We start from the raw sequence: 18,568 nt of genomic DNA on the forward strand, positions 1-18,568 counted from the left end.
AATACTTGCACTGGCCTCAGTGGCCAACCACAACCTTCAAAGTCTAGCCCCTTGTCACAAAGGCTGGTTGCAGTTTGTTTCAGCCCCCTGCTGCACGGCCAGGTGCAGTAAAAGGGGGGTAGGGACCCAACCACTACTCTGGGTCCCAACCCAGGGACCCTCTAGTGGCAGCCTCCCTGCCCTCCTTCTGTCCCCTTGTCCATCCATCCCTGAGTCACTTCCCCTTCAGCCCGTTTGCACTGGCTAGGCCCTTCCCTCAGGGCCTGCAGCCTGGCAGGTAGCGGGCTGGAGTTCCCTTCTGCTTCCCCTGAGCCTGCCCAGCACTGATGTTGGTCTCCTGCTGTGGAGACAGACCTTCCCCCATGAAGGTCTGGGACAGACTGCCTGCTGACCTTCTGGGCAGCCTTTATATATGGCCCATCTTAGCCTTCATTGGCTGGCTGTAATTTTGGCCCTGATTTGGCTCTCAGTAAGCCCTTTCCTGATTGGCTGCTGGCCTGCACAGCCTCTCTGGCCTACTCTAGCCCCCTCTCACATAGGGGTGGGGCAGGCGCCCCGCCGCACTTGACTATTGTTTCAACTAAATTGCCCGGTCCTGATGTTAGTCTTACTGTAATTGCTGGGATAACCTCTAGAACCCTTTTTAAATATTATCGTTACATTAGCTATCTTCCCGTCATTGGTACAAAAGCTGATGTAAAGGATAGTTAACAAACCCTAGTTAATAGTTCCGCAATTTCAAATTGGGTGAATGCCATCTGGTCCCAGTGACTTGTGGCTGTTAAGTTTATCAATTAATTCCAAAATCTCTTCTAGTGACAAATCAGAAGAATTGTCACAGATTGAAGTGTCACCTACAAAAGCCCGCTCAGGTTTGGGAATCTCCCTAATATCCTCAGCCATGGAGACTGAAGCAAAGAATTCGTTTAGTTTCTCCGCAATGACTTTATCGTCTTTATGCGCTCTTTTTGTATCTCGACCGTCCAAGGGCTCCACTGGTTGTTTAGCAGGCTTCCTGCTTCTGATGTACTAAAAACATTTTTATTACCTTTTGAGTTTTTGGCTAGCCATTCTTCAGACTGCTCTTTGGCTTTTCCCATTACATTTTTACACTTAATTAGGCAGTGTTTATGTTCCTTTCTATTTACCTCACTAGGATTTGACTTCCACTTTTTAAAAGATGCCTTTTTATCTTTCACTTCTTCTTTTACATGGTTGTTAAGCCACGGTGGCTCTTTTTTTAGTTCCTTTACTGTGTTTCTTAATTTGGGGTAAACCTTTAAGTTGGTTCTCTATTTTGAAAAGCATCCATGCAGCTTGCAGGGATTTCACTCTAGTCACTGTATCTTTTAATTTCTGTTTAACTAACCTCATTTTTGCATAGTTTGCCCTTCTGAAATTAAATGCCACGGTGTTGGGCTGTTGAGGTCTTCTTCCCACCACAAGGATGTTAAATGTTATGGTCACTATTTCCAAGCAGTCGTGTTATAGTTACCTCTTGGACCAGATCCTGCGCTCCACTCAGGACTAAATCGAGAGTTGCCTCTTCCCTTTTAGGTTCCCGTACCAGCTGCTCCAAGAAGCAGTCATTTAAAGTATTGAAATTTTGTCTCTGTCAGTCTTGGTATAGACATGGTTTTGTCACAGACTGCATTGACCAATCTCCTTTATCTTCACCCATTGCCAGTGTGTCTCAGCTGCTGTTGGAATTATTGGATACCTTCAGTGCCTTTAATCATAAGGTCCTGTTGACTCACCTGCAGACCTTGATGAGAGTGGATAGGGTAGCTATTTAATGGCTTTGTTCTTTTATCTGACATAGCAGTGGGTAATTCTCTTTTAATAGGAGCTTTGGATTATAGGGTCCTATTACCATCCCTCCAGTTCAAATATAAGAGGCCATTGGGAGGGTTAATAAGTAGACATGGTACGTTGTGTTCTAAGTGGATAATCCCCCAACTTTGTCTTGGTCATATGAGAATGTGGTGGTATGTCTTAGCCAGTGTCTGGAAGTAAGGCATGGATGACAGACAGCTGTCTAAAGCTCAGTCCAGGGACTAAAGCAGTGATTCTGTTGGAAACAGTATCCTGGACTGCAGAGCCATTGGGCTCAACCAATATTGCAATTCTTGAAGTGATTTGGGAGTGTTTATATAGACTGTAAACCATATAGGGTAGGGCAGGGATTGTCTCTGTTTGGACAGTGCATAGCCCAGTGGGATCCTAGTTCCAATATGGGCCTTTGAGAGGCATCTAAATATAAATATTCACTACTAGCAGATCTGATATTCCTACTGAAAACAGTTTTCTTCTCCAATTTAGATGCCATTTTTGAAGTCAATAGCTGCAAAATTTTCATATCCTCAGAAGATGGTAAAAACATCTTTGATGTTTCTTCCTGTCCTGAGGACAATGCACCTTGTTTTAAAACAAGTCCACTTAAATTTAGGCATTCATCCATAAACAAAATTTATATTTAAATACATTGAAAATGAAGGCTGATATATACCAAACTCTGTTCTACAAGCAGCTTTTCCTGTTTCTGTCATACCCAATACACAAGTACAGCTACTACCGTCTATTTGCTCTTTTTTTCCACATAGAGATCAAATTTGTTTGTAACAGTTAAAACAGACCTACACAACTCAAAGCAACGAGGGCCATATTACTCCAAAGAAAAACAGCTGAGGGCCGAACCCCACCCAACCCTGTCGAACCCCGCCTCAGCACTGCCCCGCCCCCATCTCCCCCCTAAAACACATCCCTTGCCCCAGCACTGCCCAGCCCTGCAGAACCCCCCCACCAAAGTATAAAGCCTCACCGCCACTGCCCGCCCACTCAGCTCATCTCCCCCTCCCTTGAAATAAGGGGAGGGGAAAAGGGGGACAGTTTGAAGGGATTTTCTGGGGCTGTGAACTAAGGGGACGGGAAAGAGGGGCAGTGTGAAGCCCAGGCCAGGCGCCCCTCCCCTCTGTCGGCACTTACTGGCTCTGCCTTGTGCCCAGTGCTTCCTGTCTCAGTGGGCCCCAGAAGTGACGTAGCCACTGTACGTCAGGCGGGGGGAGTGGGAGATGGAGATGTGCAGTTCTGGCCATTAGGGCAGTTGGAGTGCAGCACGCATGGGGCTGTGAGGCAAGCGCCTTCCCCCCCCAGCAGTGGGCGAACCCAGCAGCCCCACCCTGCAACTTGCCCGTGGGCCACACTGTGAGCCCACAGGGGCCACGTGTTAACTCAGGCCTGCACAACATGTGTTTAAGTGAATTCCTGATATTAAATATTTGTTTTGCAGAATCCAGAATGTTAGTAAGCAATGCATTTTCATGAGTTACTACTTTGATTTGTTAATTTGATTATTCAAATATTAAGTTTATTATTAGCATTTAAACTTAACCAAATTTTAAATTGCCAGGTCTTTTACAGTGAAATACGACAATTGTCAAGGCTGATTGTCTCCAGCATAACTTCATTTCTGCTCTTTTAATTTGTGAAACCATACTTTTTTCTTCCTATAGCTGTAGTGGTTTTCCAGCTTTTAATTTTGCTTCATGCCAAGGTTCACAAATACATTATAATAGTTATTTCAGTCAGTTTGTAGTTTGGGAACAGAACCAGATCTGTCACTCACTGGTAGCAGGGGAATGCCCTGCCTCTAAAGTTCTTCTTTTTATTTTTTTTTCTGCCTCTGCAGTAGCTATGAGCTCAAACAGACCTTCCTGCAGGTAGAGATTTTTTGGAGGAAAGATCTAAATTTATTTCAAATTTTGCACTAATAATTTGGTTCTATAATGTTTGATTTCCAGAGGTGTATGACTTTTGGGGATATTGTCTCCCCAGCTCCCCTTCTGAAATGTGTACTGTGATGGGTACCCTGTAGGCTGCAGAGAGAGAAGCTGAGAAAAATTAGAGGCAAAAGAAATGGTTGGTCTGTTTTCTGCTTCACCACCTTTTTGGGTATCTTTTGGGTGAACTCAGCCAGTCCTGCTAGCAGAGTTGAGTTCCCTTGTACAACTCAGTCCAGAAAGGACTACCTCAGTCTCTGTTCCCTCAGCAGGCAAAGAGCAGGCAAGATGGAAAAGAACTGGCTTTGGAGAAGCAGCACTCCCCTATCTCTTTCTCTCTCCTCCCCCCCCCCCCCCCCTATCGCTCACTCCTCTTCCCAAGCCCCCCCCCCCCCACTTTTTTGTAAATCAGATAGTAAAATATACCTAAACTAAAGAACAGAGGGTAGACATGGGCAAAAGTGTATAGAGTATTGTAAAACTACACTTACATCTGCAGCTGCCCTAGAAAAGCTGTAGCTATATACCCTTCTCATGCAAGGTGAAATAGAGGATAAGGATTTCCTGAGACATAAAAGATGGGGGAATAGAGCAGGTTCTCAGCTGTTGCAAGTCTTCATGCACGGATTATTGGTCTGTAACTCCCAGCGGCTGCTCTGGGTCACCATGTTCTACTGTCTAGATTATTGTCTGTAGTTTATGTTGCAGTTTGCCATGTCTCACTGCCACCTCTGCCTCGTTAACCCAGCAGATAGCTGTGGAGTGATGAGAGAGACAGTAGGTCAGATGTGGAATAATTGGCAGGCAGTAAGGCACCTCATGGTAGGATGACCAGATGTCCTGTTTTTAAAAAAGACAAATGGCCTTACCATTATGGTACTTCCAATGAAAATGTACTTATTTTCCCACTCTTTGGAAGCCTCCATTTTCATCTGTGTATTTTCTTTTTGGTTTGCACTTGGCTTCCATTGTTAAATTGCCACCCCATTCTGCCCCCTTCCTAAGTGAGCCGTGTCCTCGCTCCTCTCCCTCCCAGAGCCTCCTGCCAGCACAGAACAGCTGATTGGGGTGGGCAGCAGGCAAGGGGACTGAGGAGGCGGTGCTGGAGCAGGGAGGCTGCGTACTGGGTCCTTGCTCCTCCCTCCCATCAGCTGTGATCAGCTGTTTCATGACATTGAGGTGACCCCAGGGGGAGGGGAGTGAGGACACAGCCCCCAGCCCCCCTTTGCCCCCCCCCCCGAGTTTGCCACCAATGCTGCAAAACAGCTGATCATGATGGGAAGCACTGAGGAAGGGAAGGGGGCTAGGCACCATGTCCTTGCTCCTCCCACTCCCTCCCAGAGCCGCCTCAATGCTGCGAAAGAGCTAACCATGGTGAGCAGGAGGGGGGAAAAGGTGCTGATGGGGGAGAAGAGGGGCTGAGCACCCACTTCCCCTCCCCCACCGAGTTGGTTTCTGGAAGGAGCCGCATATTAATCTTTTGAAGAGCCACATGCAGCTCCGGAGATGTTGGTTGGCTACCCCTGGGTTAGAGCCTCATGTCCTTCACCAGTTAGAATCCTAATTTCATATTGTCTTATCCAGCATAATGGGAGTTCCTCTCCACAAGGCTGTAGGTGGAAGAGAAGCTATTTTGTAGAACCATGATGGAAAATGAACATTAATCATTTTTAGCTGCACATAGTGGGAGAAGTTTTTTAGTTAAGGCTTTTTGGGACTTTCTCGATTAGTAAAGATTTGCTTTTTGAAAAGGGCATCTAAATGACTGGTTGTTTTTCAAGTCTGATTCCCTGTTTTGTTTTGTTTTTTGAGGTGGAGAGCTGACACAATAGGACTTTCCACTTGATGTCCATTTTGTAGAGAAGTTTCACAGCTTAATTACACAATGGTTTTTTTCTCCCTGTTTGCAGCTAGTTGGAAGCAGAACCAGACCTGTCAGTCAAGGTAGGCTGGGTGGGATCACACTGCTGAAGATCCCAGCAGTTTTAGACAGCCTCCAGACCATCTTCTCAGAACAACAGCAAAACAAAAAAATCAACCTACTTGTTCTTGTCATTTGGTAATATATTGTGGCAGAGCTCTGACCCTGCCCCCGTGGGTCCTGCGCTTCTAGGCAGTTTGTGCTCACCTCAGTGGCTCACTGTGACCTTCCACATAGCCCTTCTCTCTCTAGGACCAGGGTTACGGTCTACTGAGCCCTTTTCATCATAGGCCAGGAATGAGTCTGGTGAGAGAACTCCCACAGTCTCTGTTGTCCCTGGGGGCTTATTTCAGAACAGTTTAGATGCCTGTCCTGACAGGGGCCTGACTTCCCCTCCCAGGAGATGTTCCTGTAGTAGTGGGCTGGGGGGAACCCGGACCCTCCCTCTACTCCGGGTTCTGGCCCAGGGACCCTAATTGTAGCAGCTGTTGGCAGCCAACATTTCACTGGTAGAGTTTCTACATTCCCCTGGGCCACTTTCCCCACAGCTCTCCTGCTTCTCCCTTACCGATGGTTTGAGGGTGTCTTCATTAACCAGCCCTTCAGACGCACTCCTCTCCCCTGACTGGAGTGAGCCCTTTTTATAGTATCAGTGGGGTCTTAATTAGTCAGGTGGTTCACATTAGCTTAATGGCCTCACCTGACTCTTTGCAGGTTAATTAGAGTCAGGTTTCTCATTAGCCTGTAGCAGCCCTGCTCTGGTCAGTCAGGGAACAGAAAACTGTTAATCCAGTGGCCAGTATATCTGCCTTCTGCTGTTCTACTGTACCCAACTGGCCTGGGTCTATCACTATATATATGTGTGTGTATATGTGTGTGTGTGTATGTGTGTGTGTATATATATATATATATATATATATAAGGTCACTCCATATGAGCTATGGAAAGACACTACTCAATTTCTTACTTTGTAGCAGCAATTAAATGTTTTTTATTATAGAAGTGGAAATTTTAAATTAAAATGTTTCTATTAAAGATAACGTCTCTTCATTCTCAGGTTCGATGGATGATGTACTGGATTGTGTTTGCTCTTTATACAGTTACTGAAACAGTAGCAGACCTAATGATCTCTTGGTAAGATTTTGCATAATATGGAACATGGGGATGATATAATTTTTTTTCTGATGATTTAATGCAGAGAATACAATTGCCACGTTATATTTATAGGTGATGTTTCCAAGAACTACTGTAAGGAACTTGCATAATGAATAGTGTCCCTCATTTCTAAATTTGTAGTGCCTTTTAATTCCTTAAAGAGAAGAGATAGAAAAATGCTACCCATGCTGTAAAGCACAAGAGAAGAGAAGAGAGTTGTAAAACTCATGCAAAAGAAATCTCGTGTCTTAAATAAAATAGTATAATGCTAGAAAACATGGAAAGATTTTTAACCATCTCTTACCCTTTCTACTTTTGATGGTATTACATTAAATGAAAACCAGATAAGTCAATGAAACAGATATTCATCTATTAAATAGTTAATTTTTAATCAATATAGATGTTGTTAACCTTGGGTGAAAAAATAGTGTAACATTTTGTTGTAAAAAATCTGTAACCAGTTTTTTTCCAAAACTTTGATTTTGGTAGTTAATTAACATCTATCTTCGTTTCATAGTACTTGCATAACGTTTTATCTGCAGGTTTCCATTGTACTATGAGTTGAAGATCGCTTTTGTTATTTGGTTGCTCTCTCCATATACTAGAGGGGCAAGCTTAATGTATAGGAAGTTTCTCCATCCTCTTCTTTCTTCAAAGGAACGGGTAAGAAATTATTTTCAAAGTTTGGCATTGAATACAAGAATTTAACATCTTAAGCACAAAAAAGATTTATACATTAACTGAGGCCATGTCTACACTACCACTTAGGTCGGCGAAACTTGTCGCTTAGGTGAAAAAACACCTCCCTGAATGACAAGTTTCACCGGCATAGTGGTAGCGTGCACAGCACTTCTCTCACCAACATAACTACTGCTTCCCATTAAGGGTGATTTAATTATGTTGACAGGAAAGCTCTCTCTGCATAGAGCGGCTACATGAGAGATCTTACAGTGGTGCAGCTGCATTGGTACAGCTGTCCTACTGTAAGGTCTTTTAGTATAGACACAGCCTAATACTTAATGAAGGTAAAAATATATTTATAGTTCAACTTAAGTCTTCCATCAACATTTTGATGATAAAATAATGCTATGGGGTAATACAACTTCATAACTTTCAGGGATTTTGTGTACAGATTTAAATATGTATTCTGTTTTGTTTTTTAGGAGATCGATGAGTATATTGTACAAGCCAAAGAAAGAGGTTATGAAACTATGGTGAATTTTGGGAGACAGGGTTTAAATTTGGCAGCTACTGCTGCAGTAACTGCTGCTGCAAAGGTAAATTTCACTTATACTAAACTGTTCAGGGTAAATATGGATAAAAAAGTAAAGTGGTATTGGGTATTTACCCATCTTAACTCAAAGAATTCATTCTAAAAGTAACATGTTTAAAAGTAGGGGGATGTAATTTAAGGATTGCAATTTTGTGAGCATTTTTACAGTCTGTTAGTTTAAAAATGAATAGAATGTAAATTTTTTGATAATGGATATCAGTTGAGTGGTAAATCAAAATATAGACTACAATGTTATGTTCAAGCTATTAGTGAAAGATCAACATTCTTTTTTCTGTCTTTGTTGCATTTTCTTGCTGGTAATCACACTGTTTATAGGATTTCTGGCTTCTTTCTGCTGTCTTCCTTCAATCAAGTTGAGGTAACTACATCTGCAAAATAAGGCATGAAATATTACTACCACAGATAAAAGCTGTTTTGTGCGATTAATTCCTAGTTTGTGATTTCAGATCCAATTTTTAAAGTAATGCACTACATGAAAGCTTGCATCATAGTTGTCTGATCTGCATATTCTTGCTTTGAGTAGTGTTTTTATATGAAATCGTAGAGCTGAATAAATCGCAGTGTCAGTTTAATAACATGCAACTTAACTGAAATTAATGAAGGAGATTTCCCAAAATATTTGATTGAAAAGCCACTAATGAAGGCAACCAAGAAAGCTCTCAACTTATAATCAGTGAAATAAGTCTGGAAACAGCTTGTATGCTTGAAAAATGTGTTTTGATTAACATAGAAGATTGAAGATTGAACTGACTTTAGTAAAGAGTAAACTGCCCCCCCCTTTTTTCCTTTAGTAAAAATGCAGGAAATAGCATTAGAAATTAATACATTTGGATTTGGCAAACAATTTCAGGCTTAATTTCCAGTGAGAACAAATGAAACTAGTATGCTTTAAAGTAATGATACTGAAAAGTTTTTTGTTTTTGTTTTTTTTTTAAATTCAAATAAGCCACTAAAAAGCAATATATAGAAATATATGTTAACTTTTTAAAATGGCAACACAGTTGACCTGTAAATTACTGTTTGGGAGAAACATGTTGACGATTGGGCTTTTGGATCCAATGAAGAAAATTTAACAGACTTCTATAAAAGGAATATTTTCACATTACCATTTTAAAGATGGGGTTTTTCTGTTTTTTTTTTTTTTTTTTTCTTTTTAATTAGTGACATCTGAGTGTCCTGATTTTGATATTTCTCTTGACAACAATGTAAGCAGTTTCACTTTCTGATTTTCATACACTAGTGCGTATTGCACTGTTTAGGATGTTCAGACACTTACACAGAATGTTTGTTTTATAGTTTCCATTGGAATATTAATTATAAAACATTTTCCTTGGTCTGAAATGTAAAATTTTATATCTATAAACCTATATATTCACCTGTATCATTAAGATATGATAAACTGATTCAGCAGTCTCTGGTGTGATGCCAGTCAGCTCAGCAAAAAACTAGCCGATTGTTGCCCCAACATCTAATACATCTTACTACCTAAATATAACTTATAATATAAATGAAATTGGTAACTACTGTAATTCACAGTATTGTAGAGTTCGTATAAACAGCTGTCTACCTTTTAAAATGTTATAATTAAAAAAACATTGTTTTGTGTAAAGATTTATTTTTAAACAAGAGTTGGAAAAAGTTTCCAAACTTTTATTTTCTAGGGCTCCTTAATTCTTTAAAAGTGAGATTTTTTTTCTGCCTGAGCGATGCTTCAAAAGATCATTGCACTTATAAAGAAAAGTGCATGGTGAGCTTATGTTTTCTGGACATCTGTTTTCATATTGGTGGTGGTTGGTTGTTTAAATGATGATTAATACATGAGAAAAAAGTTATTAATGCTACATGCCTGAAGCCATAACAATTTTAAACAAAATATATTCCTGTGGCACTATGCCTTAAATATCATAGTGGGACTGGGGGAGTGGGAGGGAATATCAAAAGTAGCCATTTTTAACTAATGTGAACTCCTTCTTTTTGAAAGAAGGTTAGTATTGCTGTTTGAGCAGAACACTCCTATTTTTTTAATTTGCCACACTGTGCACTCAGAAAATATAAAATGACCACCTGCAATATTACACTATTGCTTTGTGGCCATTTCCCTCCCTCCAATATCTGGCTGGCTAGCCAGCCGGCCATGATTATGTCACAATGATATACTTCTGGCTGGCCACGAATATTCAAAGATACAGAATTTGAAGTTACATTGAGACCTAGCTATTCCTTTCTTTCTGAGGTAACAAATAATTTCTGCCTCAGTGTCGATGAAGTTTGGATTTCAAAGCCATTCAACTGTGAATGGATGGATACTTATTCTGTTTGTAATTTGTTATGCATCCTCATGAATATATGTACAATTAATCCAGTGCAATTAAGTTGCTTGGGGGAAAAAAGACAGTCATAGTACTAAAGACATTAAGATATCAGTGTGATTGTAAAGAGTGTGCAGAGAGAGAAAGAGAGAGAGAAACTCCCTGCAACTCTTAAACTATATTGTTAATATCAGAAATTCTCTCTTTACTGTGCTGTGCCATTCCAAAAGCTTGGGTGTAATTCCTTCATGCTAGCACTTGGAGACTGCACATATGTTCTTTCTGGTGACTTCTTCATTCCTTGTATATAAAGGGCTTGCTAGCTTGCCCAGGTAGGTTTTTCCTGCCTCCAACAAGTGAAGAGAACAATACCTTTACCTGACACTGAAGAATGAGGTTTGCAATTCCAGAAATTCTTTTACAACTGGGACAACCCACACTGTGTAGTTTTCCATGGGTATACCTAGGGTGTTACAGGTGCCCTTGAGCCTGCCTGTCTCTCTGCCTTGGTGAACTTCCTGTGATGGATTTAGTATATCTGCCTCCCAGCATCTACCCAGGGTGATCCCTAGAGGATGATGCCAGGATAGTTGCACTTGGCTGGTAAATGAAAATACCCTTTCTCAAGGAGTCAGGAGAATCACATGGATAACAATTTCCGTTAAGGGGGGTGCTTTCCTCAGGGCAAATCAACAAAAGTAGAATCTACTTTTGAAGAGAGATCTTCGGTACGTATGGCTCCATCACTCTAGTATCTGAACACCTCACAATCTTCCACGTATTCACCCTCACAGTATCATGTGAGGTTGGAAAGTACTAATATCCCATTTTATAGATGGGGAACTGAGGCACAGAGAGATAAGGAACTTGCCCGAGGTCACGCAGGGAGGTGATCTGAATTATCTGGCTAAGCTTTTGAAATGGCTATCTAAACATTTTATCCTGCTAGAGGAATACTCAGATACATTTGAGAGGGCTGAACAGTCAAAATTGATTGAGGCTGCCATGATCAGTCTCTGCAGTTTCATCTTTGTCAGACTTTACATACATCATTGTGACCATGTTGAGAACCATAGTAGCCTTTATAACACTGGAAAGGCTTCTTTGGCTGAAGCAGTGGTTGGCTGATAGACATTCATGGCCAGTTTGGTCACTTAACCTTTCAGTAGGGCTGCTTTTGGTGAAGAACTCCAGCATCCAAAGCCTTCCATAGATAAGGGGAACATAGGCCTGCCACATCACAGGCTCCTCCTCCTCCTCCTCCTCCTGTTCTCAGTACTAATCTCACCCTAATGGGATAGGTGTACAGTGGAAAAAGTATCACCCAGGGAAAATGTTTTTCCTGAAAATAAGGCCTTTGACAAGGTAATTGCTTTTGCTCCAAGGAAGAGCTTAGACCACACAGCTATTTTTTTCCATCTTAGGTAAACAACATGAAGGTATACGTAGTCATGCACCAACAGTGTTAACCACCATCAGCTAATAAGTGTTTCAGCATCACTGTTTGTTTACAATAGGTGCTAACTGATGTTTCAAACACTGTTAATTAACCTGCACTAGCTAACATAAATTAAAACACAGTCAGTTTTCTTAGTCTAAGATATGCCCTTGGTCAGGTTTTTGTCAAGTTAGTCTGTGCAGTGACAACATGCTTTTTGCCGAAGCATGTCAACTACAGTATTTAAAAATATTATGATATCTGAGAGACTGTTCTGAAATTACATGTAGACTTGTGTGTGGAGAATGGATAATGATATTGAACCCAAAGCCCTGCCTGCGCCTCTCTTCCTGGATTTGGAATCACAAAATGTTATGACTGTGTGACACCTTAAGAAACTAATTAAAACAAAAACACAAGCATGTGTTTAATATGTGCAGCAGTGCATTATAGTGAGGGAACCCTAAATACATTGCTTGTATTTTAATCTTTTATTTAGTGAGTATGTTTGGTGTCCCAGGTATTCAGTGATTCCACAGTTGTGCAGTTAACCCCTTCATGTGGAATTGTGCTTCAAAAATCTTTATTCATTTAAAAGAGAATTTTAATCTTTATGTGGAGATAGCCTTGAAAACATGTGCAGGGTAAACTGATGCAGCAATATTTGCCTGTGTCTGTAGAGAGTCTGCAACAGTAGGTGTGAGAGATGTGAACTACCTCATTCATCTCAATCAGGAGCCCATGGATTCTGAAATTGCAGAATTTGGCATTTTTCCAAGATACCTTGGCTTTCACACTGCAGCACTTTTACTGTGGAATACATCAATTTGCCACAGATGAAATTTTGCTTTGCTTTGTTTCCCTGGCCTGCCAGGATTTGCTTGCAGCTGCCTCTTCCTCTCCAACATTTCACATAATGGGGGGTTAATTACAGTATATTCTCCCTGCAGTGTTCCACTGAGCCAAGCGCCAGAGAGCCAGAACTAGGGAGCAGGAGGAGTCAGAGGTGAAACAGCAGATGCTCAGGGAACTCAGTTCGTGGATCTGGTTAAAGGCTCCTTGTTGCCTTTGAATACATTAGTGGAATGATGATCTTAGCCAGGCCACTGTTACAAAATCATGTGGCCTGAGACCTGAGGAGGGGTGTTATGCTTTTTGGGCAGTGTAGTGGGAAGTACCATGCTGGCAAATAATTCTTGATAACTTGTTAAACTCCCAGTAATGTCACAGGAGTGAAGTGTGTTAAGTTGAGAATTGGATTTAAGGGTATTTCATCATGTAGTAAACTAATGTTCCTGTGGAAACTCAAGCTGCAGACTGAGAAAAGACTTGATCCTGATGAATGTATGATTTAAAAGATATTTTTCTATGAAATATCTTTCATCATTCTGTGACCCTTAAATTCTAGTAATTAGAAGTGACTTTTTTGATTGTCATTTTGGCTTCCATTGTATGATGTTATGAAGACTAATATTGGTCTGCTAGATGGTCTGACATGGAATTGTTTCTTTAATAGCTCCTTCATTACTGTTCATTAACAGCAGCGCCTAGAGGCCCTAGTCAGGATAGGGACTTGTTGTGCTTCACACAGTGAACGTGTGTAGTAAGTCACAATCACTGCTCTCCAGTAGTATGTGAACGTTATTCCAGTTTCATCCTCTGTTCCATTAAATGTAATTAAGGATGTGCAAGACGTATTCGTTTAAAAAAAAAAAAAAGATTTCCAATGTTTTATTTGCTATTTGCATAACAAAGTAGATTGACTTTTTAAATCTTGGAGGGTATATACAGGATGAAAGAGCCCTGATGGAGCCATTCTGTATCATCTTTTATATGCACATTGAATGAGGCAGTGCTTCACAAGAGCCCTAGCCTGACTGAGTGCACAGCTTTCATAGAACATAGCATTACCCTCCTCTCTGCCAAACACTTCTACTTTTTCTATGTTCTCATGAAAACAAACTTAAAAGTTCTATCCAAAATCTACACTGAAGAATATAGCTGCACAGTAGATTACTAAAATTAAACATTAAGTAGTAGGATTGCAACTCTAATTCTTCTCTGTGCATGTGCATTACAATAGTCCATTTCATGGTTGTATATATTATATTATATTAGTTCCACAGAAATAATTAGGTAATGCTCAGTGAAAGAGTTAGATTGTTAACAGGTGTTCATGTGGGTCTGTTCTTCATTTTGGGTTCCTCACTGCAAAGACTGGGTATTGTGTAGTGATTGAAGCTGGGGTGTACTTATTGATCAATGATAAAAATATATCTCCATTGCCTCATTCACTGCATGCAGAATGTATTGCAATGGTGACCCTAGGCAAAACACGCTACTATGTATGTAGGACAAAATTATAGTCTCTTATCAGCATATTTATTGATTGATCTTCTATTTCAAATACTTTTCATACTGCAGAGAAACAAGTACGTGTATATCTTTATGTAATATGTTTTTGGTAATTTTAATTAAAGGGTTATTATTACATCTACATTCAGATATTTGAAAAGTGGTACTAGGTGATAGAGTGTCTGATGGATCAGGCATTAAAGCCTTTTTTGGGGAAAAAAAATCTCTTTAATCCACCTAGAATAAGGAATAAATAAATCAGAAGTAATAAGCAGTGTCCAAAAGCATTAAGAATTGGAACTACTAACTTAATTCATGATGTTTAAAAATTCCTTTTACAAGGTATAATCTAATGTTAGGCTTGAACAAAATGCTCCTTGTCACAGTTCTCAGGGTAACTGCACCTCTGTTCCCTTTATGGCCTCCTTCAGGGTACCCCACTAGCCATCAGGCCTCTAGCCATCATCTTTCTCAGGGCAGAGTCCCGCAATTCTCTGTGTCTAGACTAGGGGTTTAGGCTGCAATTCTTTAATTTGCTGTGATCATCTCAGCAAGTCTGAATTTAGTTTAGCACTTAGTCCTGTTCTCTCAGGAGCAACTAGAGTTAATCTGCGACAAGCCAGCCTTTGTAAAGCAAAGTATTTATTTGGAACAAAAACATTGTAGAGAACACATCTTAAACAATAAACTGCTTACATACATGTCTGGTTTACCAGGTGTCACCCATCTTCCACATGGGGACCTTAGCAGATTTTAAAGTACTTCAGGTCCTCTCAGAGGGCTTGTTCCTCTGGGCCCAGTCTGAATTCTGTCACTTCTTGGATCAAGGGGAATTACCTGTCCCCCCCCCCCCCCCCATGTTAAGGTGGTCACATTGTATAGTTTTTTGTTCTTTCTTTGACAACCTGTCATGCCAGTATATACGATCTCCCCAGAGGGTAAAGCTTCTCTAGACTTGTTCCTTGTCTAAGGATTTCCCTTGTGACTTTAGTTCCTGCAGGAAGCTCCTGTAACTTTCCAATGGAGCCAGAATACAATCCCATAAAGACACATGTAACATTTATAAAGCTGATAGTCTTGAATATTCCATGTGTCCATAGTATGTCAGAGTATTTACATGAGGAAAAAACACAAATGTGAATGCTGCTTAAAACAAATGAACATCTACTGCATGTCTCTGTTAAGAGAATTTTGTAATACAGCAAGAAAGCATGTATTTACCTTTACCTCAATTTGAAGAGCAAATCTTAAGGCTTCTCCATTTGTTCTTGAAAAGTGCTATTATTGTATTTCAGGGTCAAGGTGCAATAACTGAACGGCTGAGAAGTTTCAGTATGCATGACTTAACAGCTATTCAAGGAGATGAGCCAGTGGGACAAAGACCCTATCAGACTTTACCTGAAACCAAAAAGAAAACCAAGAGTTCTGTCAGTGAGTCTCTGGGTATGTATCTTAAAGTTTTTGGGCTACTCATGTTGTAGTTAAATTCTGATATGTAAAAGCCAGGAAGTGGAAAGAGCAAGAACTTCTTCTTTTTTTATTCTCTTAAATATTGGTGGTGGAAAAAACCCCAATCTCTTCATGCAAATTTGAATAAGTTTGAATTGATACGTAACATTTTCAACTAGGATTATATCCATCATAACTGTGGTTCTTGGTGGTTCTTTTCCCTTCATGGCTGTACTGGGGGAGATAGCAAATAGATTATCCTCATATCTATCTTGCTGAGTCTGCAGTTTGTTAACTAAAACAGTAATGCTGGTAGTGCAAGTCAGATTTATTGGATGCGACCCATAATTGTCACTGTTGGTGTCATGCAACATGTGAAAAGTTGTGACAAGTAAATAGGAAAAGAACAAACTAATGAAAAAAGGGTGAATGTAGCAGGCTTTTAAAAAGGTAGCAAAGTCACTCGTTAAAAGTTGAACATGCTTGTAGCAACAAAAATAATTTTAGTCCATTGAGGAGTTGTCATGGGAAAACGTAAAATTTGGGAGTGAAGAACAGTACTTGGTGACACAGCACAGAAACTGAAATGCGATACATTAAGTCCAAATGCACAAGTTAACAGGTGGTTCTCCAGAATTTTTTGATACTGTAGATTAAACAGTAAAGTTTCCAGAAGGTATCTTGACTTCCATTATTAGTGAATAGACCTTATGAATCTCTGTGCTACTTTAAAGAAAATGAAAAATTTCAGAAGGATAGAAATCATCCTTTATAGCTAAGTTTTTATCATGAAAGTCAGGGACAGGTCACAGGATTCTGTGAATTTTTGTTTATTGCCTGTGACCTGTCCCTGACTTTCACTAAAAATATCCGTGATAAAAGGGATAGGTGGGTTTGGCTCCCACTGCTGCTGGGGCTCCCGGTTCCCCCACTACTGCTGTGGATGGAAGCTCTGGGATCCCCTGCCCGAGGGCTGGGCTGCTTCAGAGTTCCTTTGCCCCGGGACAGCTGGGAGCTGCAGGGTCCCCCCGGCTGGCCATTGCGGCCAGGCAGATGCAGGGGGTCCCCACACTGCATGCTGGGCAGCTGCAGGGGGTCCTCTCCAGGGTGGGGGGTGGGAGCTGCGGGAAGTGAAGGTGGCTGGGAGCTCCAGCCCCGGGGCAGAAAATGTTACAGAGGTCAATGGAAGTTACAGATTCCATGACTTCGTGATATAATCGTAGCCTTACTTATAGCTGAAATCTGACTGAAAATATAAATAGGTGCTGCCTCTTACAAAGGAATAGTTCTGCTTTATTTTATTTTCCTCCTGTGTTACATTTATGTCAGGGGTAGTCAATAGGCGGACTGTGGGCCAAATCCGGACTGCCAGATGCTTTTGAATGGACACCAAAATCTTCTATTTACTTATCACTAGTGTTTAGTTAATTATTATTTTCTCTGGAGGCTGGACTTTGACTATACCTTTTGACCAAGAAATTTGGACCTTGACAAAAAATAATTGTCTATCCCTGATCTAAGTATTGAAAAGCCTAAGGTAAGTCTTACATAAAAAATGGCTTCCATTTTTTATATAATAATCATACAGAGCATTTCCTGGGGATAAATAGCTGTCTGGAGGAGGTGATGACCTTAACCTGAGCTGAGGATTAATTCCCAGGAAGTGCCTGGCATAGAGACCATCTCATGAATAAGATATGAGAGTTGGTCAGTGGAAAAGCCTATAAATTCCTATTGTGTGTGTACATATGGTTGTATTATAGGTGATGCAGCTGCTATGTGTGTGGTGTTTCTAGATAACTAATACATTATATGTTATCTGGTTGAATTGTTTGACAATGATCTATTGACATTCCTGTTTGAGTAAACGAACATTTATCCTAATATAAATTAGTTTCACCTGAATTATCTGTACTACTAAATCATAAAATATTTAGTCTTGTTAAACGTTGATCCATTTAGTAATCTACTTGTTTAATTTTTGCACTTTGTATGTATTTTCTAGTCAAGAGTACAAAATAAAATGTTTCCAGAAAGGTCGTAGCTAAGCTTTGAAATTGCGTATTGGAAACAATTTGCGCCCTCTGATGAGAATCTTAATAAGTCAGTTAAATTTAGGGTAGGTACATTGAGAATTTGCACTCAGCATACAGATGGTACTGACCTGTTGTCCTTTTCCTCAATGCTTAAACATGAGTTCCTTGTCTTAAAGAAGATTGATGCTATTTCTGTGGCTAACAGGAGAGACCATACCTCAGTGGAAACGAGTTTTGGCTCTCTGTTTATAGAGATAACGATGTCTTGCGCTTACCTGTATGCACAGAAATTTGAAAAATGATTTGTATTGGGAGCTTGCCCATTCTAAATCCTATAAGGTGATCTCTAGCTGCAGATCTCTTAGTAATGGGGTAGGGAGGCTAGTGGTGTGGGTTGTTCTTTTAAATATATATTCCCAAATATAAAACATCAGTAAGATTGAGTACATATATTTTAAAAAGTAAGTCCTCTTAAACCCTCAGGAACAGTGCAGTTAACCAAAAATATTTGTTCTTCAGGTGCTGTTCATGTCAATTCCAAGTAGATGTGCACGTGCCATGTGCAGAGTCTTCAGAAGGTACCCAATGGGTCAGCTGAGACATCCCCTGGAGCTGCTTCTTCATGGTGCCACATATAGGTCCCTGCCAACCCTCCATGTCCTCAGTTCCTTCTTACCACCAATGACAGCCGTTGGAGCCGAGTGTCTCTTCCTTTGGCAAGCAGTCCCCTAGTGATTTCTCTTGTATCCAAACCTGTAAATCGTTAAATAGTTTAGTATTAGTTATAGTTAGTTCGTGTTTGGAGTCTTTTTTCCCTGGTTTCTGAACAGTC

The 18,568-nt window shown here is 40.6% G+C and overlaps 1 protein-coding gene across 2 annotated transcripts in view; it reads left to right on the plus strand.

Moving 5' to 3' along the window:
* Positions 1 to 18,568, plus strand: part of REEP3 (receptor accessory protein 3) — a 71,278-nt gene that overhangs the window by 40,306 nt on the left and 12,404 nt on the right. For both annotated transcript variants that reach the window (XM_032776328.2, XM_032776329.2), the window contains 4 exons: positions 6,758 to 6,834; positions 7,398 to 7,518; positions 8,019 to 8,132; positions 15,547 to 15,694. In XM_032776328.2, the coding sequence (XP_032632219.1) occupies positions 6,758 to 6,834; positions 7,398 to 7,518; positions 8,019 to 8,132; positions 15,547 to 15,694 (460 nt within the window). The remainder of the gene's footprint in view (positions 1 to 6,757; positions 6,835 to 7,397; positions 7,519 to 8,018; positions 8,133 to 15,546; positions 15,695 to 18,568) is intronic.

The sequence above is a fragment of the Chelonoidis abingdonii genome, chromosome 15 (assembly GCF_003597395.2).
Source record: "Chelonoidis abingdonii isolate Lonesome George chromosome 15, CheloAbing_2.0, whole genome shotgun sequence".
Classification (NCBI taxonomy): domain Eukaryota; kingdom Metazoa; phylum Chordata; order Testudines; family Testudinidae; genus Chelonoidis; species Chelonoidis abingdonii.